The sequence below is a fragment of the Temnothorax curvispinosus genome, unplaced genomic scaffold (assembly GCF_003070985.1).
Source record: "Temnothorax curvispinosus isolate PA1 unplaced genomic scaffold, ASM307098v1 QBEX01008799.1, whole genome shotgun sequence".
Taxonomy (NCBI): Eukaryota; Metazoa; Arthropoda; class Insecta; order Hymenoptera; family Formicidae; genus Temnothorax; species Temnothorax curvispinosus.
Genome location: NW_020218579.1, coordinates 427748 through 440496, shown reverse-complemented (window position 1 = coordinate 440496; position 12749 = coordinate 427748). Strand labels below are relative to the sequence as shown.

General features: G+C 46.1%; 2 protein-coding genes across 2 annotated transcripts; both read left to right on the top strand.

Moving 5' to 3' along the window:
- Positions 1–8706: 8706 nt before the first annotated feature.
- Positions 8707–9441, top strand: LOC112458304. The gene has a single exon (XM_025021879.1). The coding sequence runs from the start codon at positions 8707–8709 to the stop codon at positions 9439–9441; it is 735 nt and encodes a 244-aa protein (XP_024877647.1).
- A 2129-nt stretch (positions 9442–11570) lies between these two features.
- On the top strand, positions 11571–12185 carry LOC112458303. The gene has a single exon (XM_025021878.1). The coding sequence runs from the start codon at positions 11571–11573 to the stop codon at positions 12183–12185; it is 615 nt and encodes a 204-aa protein (XP_024877646.1).
- Positions 12186–12749: the final 564 nt, after the last annotated feature.

Genomic DNA, 12749 nt, shown 5'->3' with positions numbered 1-12749 from the left:
GATAGGCAATTTTCGAGTTATACAGGACACCATATTGGCTGCTTTGGTCGTATCCCAGTAAACGCAACAATCGGATCCACTACACGAAGACTTAATCTCTACGTCGTGTCAGGAGACACAGACACTCTCTTGGGACGGGAATGGATTTCGCATTTCTCCCATGAAATAAATTTAAATCGACTCTTTTCTTCAACCAATTCGGTCAATTCGCTTACTTCTGAACCGCAGATAACCCCAGAACAGAATGCACGTCTCAATCAGCTACTGGCAAGTTTCAAAGACATCTTTAGTGACGTCCCGGGTAAACTTATTGGCCCGCCGGCGACGGTGCATTTGAAACCCGGAGCATCTCCAATCTTCGCCAAGGCACGCGATGTTCTATTAGCGCTGCAGGACCAATATGCTAAAGAAATCGATGCAAAAATTGCAGCGGGATTCTATGAAAAGGTTGATTATTCGGAATGGGCTCCACCTACTCATATAGTCGTAAAAAAGAATGGAAAATTACGTATCACTGGTAATTACAAACCGACAGTTAACCCGAGAATGATCGTCGACGAACATCCAATACCGAAGATCGAACATATGTTCAACAAGATGAGAGGAGCTATGCTCTTTTGCCACCTCGATATCACGGATGCATACACGCATCTTCCTATTGATGAAAATTTTCGCCAGGTTCTTACACTAAATACTCCAACGCACGGACTGGTTCGACCAACGAGGGCGGTTTACGGAGCATCCAACATCCCGGCAATCTAGCAGAAACACATGGAAACCATTCTGGAAGGCCTGTCGGGTGTCATCAATTTTTTCGACGATATAATTATTTATGCTGACGGATTTGACAATTTGTTATCAAGACTCTCGGCAACGCTGGATCGATTGAGGACTCACGGCATACGTCTTAATCGGACAAAATGTGTCTTCGCCACTCCGACCCTGGAATGCTTGGGACACTAAATAGACGGTCATGGTTTACATAAATCAGACAAACACTTTGAAGCCATTCGTGACGCACCTCAGCCAACAACCCCGGAGCAATTGCAGTTGTTTTTGGGAAAAGCTACGTACTACAGCGCGTATATTTCTAATCTCTCCGATAGAACGCGACCATTGCGAGACATGCTACGTACGGATCCATTTAAATGGACACCGAATGCAGAGAAGGCATATCAGGACATAAAAAAAACCTTGATTTTGCCGCAAGTATTCATGCAATACGATCCATCCCTTCCGTTAATCTTGGCCACGGATGCGAGCAAAACAGGCTTAGGAGCAGTTCTCTCACACCGACTTGAAAATGGACAGGAACGACCGATTGCATACGCCAGCCGCACCATGTCCACCACTGAACAACGATATCCCCAAATCGATAAAGAAGCTCTCGCCATTGTCTGGGCAGTAAAAAAGTTCTTCCATTATCTATACGCTCGTAAATTTATTTTAATTACAGACCACAAGCCGTTAACACAGATTCTACACCCTGAGAAGTTCCTTCCAACGCTTTGTATTAGCCGTATGGCAAACTACGCAGATTACCTAGCCCATTTCAACTTCGACGTCGTCTTCAGACCTACAGACCAGAATACAAATGCCGACTACTGCTCCCGGAGACCGTACCCATCAACGCAAAACGAAGTCAATAAACTGTCTCTCCACGGGGGAAGAGATGGTAATGAAAAAGATGGAATTGACCGATTTGCCCTACACCAAATCCAACAGTTACCAATTCGCGCGGAACACATAGCGCGAGAGACACGCAAAGACTCTCATCTCGGCAAAATAGTGCGAGAGTTGGAAACAGGTCGCAATCTCGCACGTATTGGCTATAAGGCCCCGGAAGCGAACTACACACTCGCCGCTAACTGCTTGCTCTTTGAGCACAGAGTAGTTATACCTCCAATATTGAGACAGTCAATCTTGGATGATCTACACGCAGCTCACATCGGTATAGTAAAAATGAAGGGCCTTGCGCGATCCTTCATCTACTGGCCAGGCATAGACTCGGACATCAAACGGACTGCAAAATCAGGTGTGGAATGTGCACGCCACGCACATGCTCCGCCAAAGTTCAGCGATCATCACTGGGAGTATCCGAAGGGACCGTGGGAGCAAGTACATATAGATTATGCAGGCTCAGTCGCAGGCGCAATGCTGCTCGTCATCGTCGACGCTTACAGCAAGTGACTGGAAGTTAAAGTCACCAATTCGTCGACAACAGGCGCTACGATTCAAATTCTGGATGAACTATTCGCTACGTACGGTGTGTCGACAACCATCGTTTCAGATAATGGTACACAATTCACTGCCGAATTTAAATCCTTTCTATAAAAAAGCGGAGTGACATTTCACAAGCTGTCAGCGTCATACCACCCCGCTACAAATGGTCAGGCAGAACGTTACGTCCAAACGGTGAAAGATGCCCTGAGAGCGATGTCAACTACAAGGAATTCACTACAAACGAATTTGAACAAATTTTTACGACAGTACCGAAAAGCGCCCCACACTACCACTGGAGAATCACCATCCAAGCTGTTTTTAGGACGCAATCTGCGCACTCGCCTAGACCTGGTGAGGCCACAAGATGTCAGCATCAGGATTTCTCAAAAACAACAAATGGAGTTCAGTCCTTCTTTTCGGGAATTTCAGTCGGGACAACAAGTTTACTTTCTCTCTGGAAATACCCGTATGGACAAATGGGTCTCAGGAGTGATAGTCTCTCGCTTAGGGGATCTCCACTACGCAATAGACTACAAGGATAAATGCTTTAAACGTCATGTCGACCAAATCCGACCCTGCCATGTCGCCGGAACAAGCCTTCAGAACGAGGTGCGCTATTCGCGGGACCAACATCGAGACGCAGCACCTCGTCATATACATTTTTACGAAGGTAACTCCATACCCCAAACAGCGCCGCCAAGTCCTGTAACAAGAAACACTCCCGCATCCCCTTCAACTGCCTCAGCATCTACGGAACCAGAGTTTGTAACTCCAGGAAACAGTCCACAACGCCGTGAAGAAAATTCCCCTCCACCCTCCTCCCCCCACATTCGTCGACCATCGAGAATACGCCGCCCGCCACTCCGATATTCTCCGTAGATCTCAATTCGCAACGGAGGGAAGAAATGTTGCGTATGGGACCCAGACGGCAGTCCCGCCACCAAGATTTGGATACTCGCGCTGACGACTCTCTCTGTTGAATCTCTCCTCGGTTGCTTCTCTCTCTCTCTAGAAAGTCGCGCGCTTTTAGTCGGTCGTCAGTCGCCAGTCCACCAGTTAATATTATAAGAAGTCTTAACCTAAGAATAAATTCTCGTGCAATATACTGTGACTCTTATTTTGATATCCCAAACACAACATTAAGTATTTCTATAACATTTCTATAATTACTTATACTTTGAGAAGCCTTCGCCACGTCGTTCTGCGAGGCATTGCGTCAATTCATCAATGCGTTAACTACATGTATTTGAGAAGCTTTGACTTACGGTTCTGCAAAGCACGATAATCTTAAATGACTTGGCTTATATTATATCAAAAGCAGAACTTTCATTTCACTATTAGATTCACATGTTTATACTTAATATTATGGTTATGTGTTTGCCTTGCGAAGTATGTGCTACATTTATTAAAAATGTTACTGGTTATGCCAGATACTTTGAATTATTACTGCGTGGCATGGAATAAAGACTACTACCTTCTATTTCATATTGAGCAATCTAAATTTACTGCAAGGATAACTATCTTATAAAGCAAAAGGATGGTAAATTATTCTTCACATTTATCTCTTAACAAATTACTATAAAAATGTCAAGATGAATATTTAATACCATATTTACTTCACGATTGATACTTATATTTCGTCTTAAATGTACATAAGTTTTTCATTATTCCATGGTTCGCATTTATTACCAAATGATATTATTTCTCTAAAATTATTTGTGTGTTTAAATTGATTGATCTATTGACAATTGATAATATGGCCCTTTCCTTGGAAAGATTAACATGTTTCTTCACTAATGGAATACTTAAGTTCTCGACATTAAATTGAATTTGAGGTAATTACTCAACATTAGCGATGTTATCAAGGAAAAGGAATTTCTTGTGAATCACCAGATTACTTATTTCAAAGAAGATAATTCTTTTTAATGAAAGAACTATTATTACTATTACGATTTATTGTGTTTTTCATATGTGAACAATTCTTTACTTGAGCAAATTGATTGTGATTTAACGTATGCAATTACTGCAAACATTTCTACGTTTTTAAAAATACATATTCTCTCTTCTAAAGTACGAGGGTTGTGTCGCTTCTTACTTAAATTCACGAAACCAGGCTTATGCGTAAGCTTGTACTAAACAAATTTTAACAACAAAATAGTCATCCGCACTTAAGTTTGTCAGTATGCCATACACAGTACAAAATAAAACGTAATTATAACATTGTTTACATGTCTCAAAAAGTCCACTTTAAATTTTAAGTTAAAATGACTCATTCATCGTGTGTTACTTGTTGACAAATTAGAAATGTTAATTAATTGACACTATACTTCACATTTATCAGGCAAAAAAAAAACGCCGTAATCGGTCAGAACTGAATCTTGATTGTCCAAATAATATAATAATTTTTTTTAGTGACTAAGTAGGATTCTTCGTCCTGGTAAACCACGCGTCGTTAACGAACTTGTAAAGCGCGCCACGAACCCATGTAGCACCTCGTTTCGCGTGGAAAGTGTATGCGTGAACTATTTCGACATATATATTAGTCATTTATGCCTTCCAATACTCAAAATAGCTGCTATATTTTCCCAACTTTTTTTTGTTAATAACTTTTTAACAACGAGCGACGGCTAAAACCTTCTGAAGGTCACTCGGGGTTATGACCTTGACAACATATATCAAGGTCATTAAAATCGGTGAGGTCGCCCTTAACCCGTTGACTGTGTATGACGGCTATAGCCGCAAAAACAAAAGTGGCCAAGAGTGTGTATGACGGCTATAACCGCAACATAGAAAGAACAAAGTAAAACTTTTTGAATTTGCTTGAAACTTGTTACTCGGAAGTTTCTGGGGTCGCTGATTACGAATCCGAAGTCAGATGTACAAAATTCAAAATGGCGGATCCAATATGGCGGATCAAAATTACAAAAAAAGTCTGATTTTTATGAAATTTGGTACTTTTATGTTTTTTGGGTCTCTGAATCCGAATATAAAGTCAGATTTTCAAAATTCAAAATGGCGGATTTAATATGACGGATCAAAAATAAAAAAGTTGGTAGATTTACGTAAAATTGTGTAGCCTTATGTTTTTTGGGTCTCTGAATCCAAATATAATGTCAGATTTTCAAAATTCAAAATGGCGGATCTACTATGGCGGATTAAAATTACAAAAAATGTTCTGAATTTCATGAAATTTGGTACCCTTATGTTTTTTGGGTCTCTGAATCCGAATGACATCAAAATTAAAAAATGGCAAATGCAATATGGCGCTTTAAAATTATAAAAAACGTAAGGGTACCAAATTTCATGAAAATCAGACCATTTTTTGTAATTTTGATCCGCCATATTGGATCCGTCATTTTGAATTTTGAAAATCTGACATCATATTCGAATTCAGATACTCAAAAAACATAAGGGTATCAAGTTTCATAATAATCCGATAAACTTTTTTTTAACACACTTTTGGCCTAAATAGTAAAATTCTCTTACACAGCTAATGGGTTAATCCGAAGTTTTACCAATTATTTTAATAACAAACAATTTATTTCTACTGTTAAGAATCTAACGCTCGAAAAGTGAAAGCAAGCGTTGGGAATATTCGAGAACGCTCGATTTGCTCCAAAACGTGTTTATTTGCCTTCCTCCCGTTTTTTTGGTGTTTTCGCTCGCGCCCGGACCACACGTGTACATTGCGTGATCGCACGTACTGCGACCAATAGTCTGGTCGCTCGACGATTTGGAGCCAATCAGCGTTTCTCACGTCTCGAAATTCCTCGCGGAAAAGTTCGGAGCTCCGGCCGCGATCGTTTCGCTTGCTCCGGCCGGGAGCTCAGTGAGCCATCACAAATCGTACGCGACACTTGTGTTTGTCGACATCGAGAATACGGAGTCGAATCGTAGCGAGTACGAAAGTGCAAAATAGCGCGTGCGATATTACCACGCGAATATTCTGACATTGTAACCAGCTTTGAATAAAGTGACTCTTGTCTCGTTTTAAACGAGATACTGACTATTTTTTGTGCTCTCCTCGGCGCGGCGCGCGAAAACATCGAGCGGTCCACTAACATTTAATGGTCCTTCGAGCCGGATAGTGATAAATAAAAGACCGGCATAGACAGTTCGACCGTCTCAATAGTGATCGCGTTGTGCTGCTCCGAGACAGACAGACCGTCGCGCCCGCTCGACTCGCTCGCAAACGGAGTTCGCCGTTCGAACCGTCGCACATCGAATGTGATTGGACAGATATTCCCGGTTCATCGGGTTCTCCGCGATACGCGTTCTCGACTCCGTGGCTCACTCAGTACATTGAGCGCTCTGCACCCGCTCTCCTAAATATTGGTGCCCTGTGAAATTGTGAAGTGCTTCGGAGGCTCCTGCGAGACCTCCAGCAACCGTATCATCGCGATACGCATCCGCCGCCCGACCGGCGCCCTGCTTTGCGACGTGCTGTACGTCCTTGCTTCCCGCGAGTATCGCCCTGCTGCTCGCCGCGGAAGCGCATGAGAGCGTCTTCTCTCTTCTTGTTCGACCACATGAGTGCTCTGCACCCGCTCGCTTAAAGATTGGTGCCCTCTGTGAAGAAAAAACCCGGTGCTACCCGGCTTCAACCAGCTCCGGAGGCTCCTGCGTGACCTCCAGCAAACGTATCGTGCTGAGATACGCTCACCGCCGCCCGACGGGCGCCCTGCTTTGCGACGTGCCATACGTCCCTGACTCCCGCGAGTATCGCCCTGCTTTTCGCCGTGGAGTCGTTAGGAGCGCCTTCGCTCTTCTATCCGATTGACACACAGGTGTCAGATCGTTGCCTACAAGATCCAAACATCTCGCTAGCATGTCTCTGGATCTCAAAAATTTGATAATCGCCCAAGGCGATGCGATTGCTACACTTAAGCGGTCGCTGATAAACTTTAAAAAGCTTCCCAAAGCTCAGGTCACTCTCCCTAAAACGAAGGGGAGACTGACAAATTTGGAAGGCCTCTGGGAGAATGTTCGAGCCCTCCACGTCCAGCTGCTGCAGACGGCTACACCGGAGGAGAAGAAGTCGACACCCTACTTCCAACAGGACGACCTTCTTGCCGCCGAGGAAACCTACTTCGACGCGGCGGACCATCTCCACGAGGTTATCGGTAAATTAAGTAACGACGCCCCAAGCGCGCCGTACAGAGGTAACGAGTCATCTTATCGCGACGCGCACTCCGGCCTGTCATTGCATCTGCCTCGTATTTCGCTTCCGAACTTTTCGAGTGTTTTTCCGGAATGGGAAAATTTTCGGGAAATTTTTGAGTCCCTTGTCGACAAGAATAAATCCCTCACGAAGACTCAAAAGTTACATTACTTGAAGGCGAGCCTCTCCGGCGAGGCTGCCGTGTTAATTAATAATATTCACATCTCTGACGCGAACTACGAGGCAGCGTGGCAACTTCTTCTCGACGAGTACGACAACCGTAACGCGATTATTCACGCGAACATCCATTCTTTCGCCGACTTACCGAAAATGAAAACCGAGAATGTTACCGAATTAAAAAAACTTTGCGATAGCGTGTCCGCGGCTCTCGCCGCTTTAACGAATCTCGAGCGTCCTGTCGATACGTGGGACGATCTCTTAGTTTACATCATATCGCAAAAGTTTAGTCCGCGAACACGCAATGAATGGAATCTGAAACGAGGCGATACGGATGCATACCCCACGTATAAGGAGATTCATGACTTCATGACTCTACGCATTCGCGGTCTCACGGATTATCCGTCGCAATTCGACTCCGCGTCGAATAATGCGCGCGGAAATAAAGCTCGTACGTCGATTAATAATGTGTCGCCCGTCAAGTGCGTCCGTTGTTCCGGAAACCATAGTCTGACAAAGTGTGATAAACTGAGTTTGCCGATTGAACAGCGTCGACTCGTCGGGCGACAGCATAAATGTTGCTTTAACTGTTTGAGGACCGAGCATTATTTAAAGAATTGTCCGAGTAAGGGACGTTGCAATCGATGCCGTCAAGCCCACCATTCGCTGCTTCACAGCGAGGGTACAGCAAGTGGTACCAAATGTGAGCTTTTCGCGATTAACTCGCCGTCCTCCACGCCGTCAGCTGTGTCGGTCGCCGCTGTTCCCGAGCCTCCGGCCGCGCCCTCCGCGTCCGTTCAAACCGTGCTATTCGAGATGTAACGCAGCCGCCTCATGTACTTCTCGCCACTGCGTATGTTAGTCTAAGTACTATCGAGGGCCGCACATTTAAAGTACGTGCACTGCTAGATCAGGGCTCGACATACAGTTTCATATCCGAATCTCTTTGTCAGACTATGCGAACCAGGCGTCATCGTGCCGCGTTAAAAATACATTGCTTCGGAGAGAAATTTAATGGAGTCGCGTGATCTCAGGTCAATCTCACGCTTGCGCCCTGCGACAAACAGGGACCAATATTCCCATTTTCGGGCTACGTATACCAACGAATCACTTCGTACATAGCCTCTCAAACAAAGCCAGCCGCAATGTGGCCGCATCTACGCGATTTATTGTTAGCAGATCCCGATCCCTCTTGTAATCGCCCGATTCATGTTGTACTAATCGGCGCGGATTTATACGGGTCGTTGCTGCTCGACGGCCTCCGTCAAGGCCCGGTCGGCACCCCGACGGGCCAGCTTACTGTTTTCGGGTGGATCGTCTCCGGTCCTGCCAGCACCGCGTGCCCAGCCGGAGAGTCCGCTCCCGTTTTGAATTGCGTATCTTGCGAGGATTCCTTGATTCAAAGTTTTTGGGAGGACGAAAGTATCCCCTCTCAAAATCCTCTCACCAAAGAGGAAGAACGTTGCAAAAATCATTTCGCTAGTACGCATTCTCGCGATTCTCAAGAACGTTACATTGTTCGTTTGCCTTTCAAGAATGGCCCTCCTCACATAGGCGACACTTTTCGAAAGGCTTCTTTCTTGTATTCCAAAATGGAGCGCCGACTCTCGCAGAAACCCGAGATTGCCGCTCAGTATCACGATTTCCTAAAGGAGTACGAATCCATGGGGCACATGGAAGAGGTACACTACGACGAGCTTTCTCGATATCCCTCGGTGTACATTCCGCATCATTTCGTTTTACGCGAATCGAGTACGACTACTAAGTTACGCGTCGTGTTTAACGCGTCGAGCAAATCGGACGATAAAACCACTCTCAATGATTTTCTAATGGCGGGACCGAAGCTCCAACAAGACATCGCTGCAATAATTTTACGCTAACGACTATCCCGTTACGTATACATGGCGGACATCGCGAAGATGTTCCGTCAGATACGCATGCATTGGGACGACGCGGATTTCCAACGAATTTTTTGGCGCCCCCCCCCGAAAGTCTGTTGATTCGACCTTATCGCTTGCTCACCGTGACTTACGGTCAAAAGCCATCGCCATTTCTCGCGCAGCGCTGCCTTCTTCAATTAGCTCGTGACGAATGTAAAGATTTTCCCGACGCGGTTTTTATAATTGAAGAATCGACCTACGTCGATGACGTTCTTTTCGGAGCAGACGACCTTCCGTCGCTGTTCGAAAAACGCAAGCAACTCGTCGGCATAATGAATCGCGGATGTTTTCCCCTCCGAAAATGGGCCGCGAATTCAGCCGAACTATTGACGGATATCCCGGAGGACCAACGTGAATCCTCGGACTATCCGATCAATCGCGATGACACGCTCAAGGTCCTCGGCCTGTCTTGGTCCCCGCATGATGACTCGTTTACTTTTGTCATCTCGCCTTACGCCGTAACTGTTCATACTAAACGCTCCGTTTTATCATTCATTGCAAAGTTATATGACTCCTTCGGATGGGCGTCACCGATCGTCATCGCGGCCAAGATGTTAATGCAAGAGCTCTGGCTCCGTAAAATTGATTGGGACTCTCCTATCCCCGACGATCTTTCACCTCATTGGATTAATTATTTTACGGATTTGCCTCATATTAGTGAAATACGCATCCCCCGATGGACAGGGATGCGTCACGATAAACTCGAAGTGGAATTACACGGATTCGCGGACGCGTCCATTCGAGCTTACCGGTCGTTTACCTCAGAATCGTGCATTCTACCACAAATATTCAGGTTCCTTCCTCGCGGCCAAAACGAAGGTCGCGCCGTTAAAAACCGTCAGCGTTCCACGATTAAAACTTAACGCCGTCGTTCTATTAACTCGGTTGTTAGATTGGGTAAAAAATTCCCTGCGCTTTCCACGAGCTTTATTATTCGGATGGACTGATTCCCAAATCGCATTGGCTTGGATTCAGCAACATCCATCTCGATGGAATTCCTACGTCGCGAACCGCGTCTCCGAGAGGCAGACGCGCCTTCCGTCAGTACGTTGGCAGCACGTCCGTTCTCACGACAATCCTGCCGACTGCGCTTCTCGCGGCTCTACTGCTATCGATCTCGTCCACCATGAATTATGGTGGTTCGGCCCCCCGTGGCTTAGAAAATCCCCGGCTTCGTGGCCGATTCTCCCGACTCCTATCGGAAGGGAAATTTTGCAAACGGTATCTTCCGAAGCGCGCAAAGCTACCGTTCATCTCGTCGATCCAACTCCTGAGTGGAATCTGCCCACCTCTTGCTCGAGCTGGATCCGACTTCTTCGTATTAGCGCATACATTCGCCGTTTCGTTCAAAACTTAAAAAATAAAGTCGCCTCTTCGGCGATCGTCAAGTCGCCTTTGACCGCAGAAGAGATCCACGAAGCTTCTGTCTTTTGGCTTCGATCGGTACAAGCGACAGGTTTTCCTGATGACTTGAAAGCCTTAAAAGCTCATGCCGCTCAAGCGAACAAGTCCCTTACGCTCTCTCCACTCATTTGTCGGGAAAGATCTATTAATCCGGCTGGGCGGGCGGCTCGAAAACTCAGCGCTGAGTTACAATGAGCGACACCCAGTTATACTCCCGCGACATCATATTTCTGAACTTTTGATCGATCAAGCTCACCGACGCTCCCTCCATGGAGGGACACAACTCACGCTTAGATGTCTCCGTCAAACTTATTGGATAATTTTGGCGCGAAGCATGATCAAATCTCACATCCATAAATGTGTTACATGCCGTCAATACTCCGCGAAAACGCCGACGCAATTAATGGGTGATCTCCCGAATCCCCGAGTCAATCCCTCTCCTCCTTTCTCTCACACGGGCATAGATTACGCCGGACCGATGATTATTACCCCCGTGGTCGGCCGTGGTCAAAAGGGGAGCAAACATTACGTAGCGGTCTTCGTTTGTCTCGCCACTAAGGCGATCCACCTCGAGTGTGTCGAGGATTACTCCTTCGAGGGATTCCTTGCCGCATTTCATCGGTTTGTCAGTCGACGCGGACTGCCATCGGACATGTACAGCGATAATGGCACGAACTTTCGAGACCAATGGCACGAACTTTGCGGATCGTGAGCTACAATGCAGCTTTTGCTTGCTTATGAACAACCCTTCCCTCAAAGAAATCCTCGCGAATGACGGTGTGAAGTGGCATTTTGTGCCCCCGGCTGCACCACATTTCGGCGGGCTTTGGGAGGCTGGCGTTAAAAGTTTTAAGCACCATCTCAAGCGGGTGATCGGTGCTCGTACTCTATCTTGCTCAGAATTCGTGACTATTTTATGTAAGATAGAGGCGTGCCTCAACTCTCGACCGATTTTGCCACTCAGCGACGATCCGTCCGACTTTACCGCGTTGACGCCTGGTCATTTCCTTATCGGTCGACCGCTCACCAGCGTACCGGAGGAATCATTACTCGAAATCAATGCGAATCGATTGTCGCGATGGCAACACGTGCAACTCATGGTCGAACAGATCTGGCGTTCTTGGTCGTCGGACTACTTACATTCATTGCAACAGCGCGTCAAATGGACCGAATCTCACGATAATCTCAAGGTTGACGAGTTAGTTTTACTAAAAAAACAACCTTCTTCCTCCTTCGAAGTGGAAACTTGCAGGGATTCAACAAGTCCATCCCGAACTTGACGGTCGCGTTCGCGTCGTTACATTACGCACCGCCAATTCCGAGCTGAAGCGACCAATAACGCAGACCTGCCGGTTACCTGCGTCTATCGGGCCTACGGGACCCGTAGAATAACGTTAAACTACGACTATTATGTCTCTCATTAGACTTAAGAACATTGTGCAAAATAGTTTAAGTTTTCAAGTGTATATAGTGTATATAAATAAATTTACCATGAGACCTCAGCTCTCATTTGCGTGCGCACTTATGCGACCTCGTTCACCCCCGTTTGTTTCGCATTCCGTTGAATACGAGGCGGGCGGCATGTTGAGAATCTAACGCTCAAAAAGTAAAAGCGAGCGTTGGGAATATTCGAGAACGCTCGATTTGCTCCAAAACGCGTTTATTTGCCTTTCCCCCGTTTTCTTGGTGTTTTCGCTCGCGCCCAGACCACAGGTGTACATCGCGTGATCGCACATACTGCAACCAATAGTCTGGTCGCTCAACGATTTGGAGCCAATCAGCGTTTCTCACGTCTCGAAATTCCTCGCGGAAAAGTTCGGAGCTCCGGCCGCGATCGTTTCGCT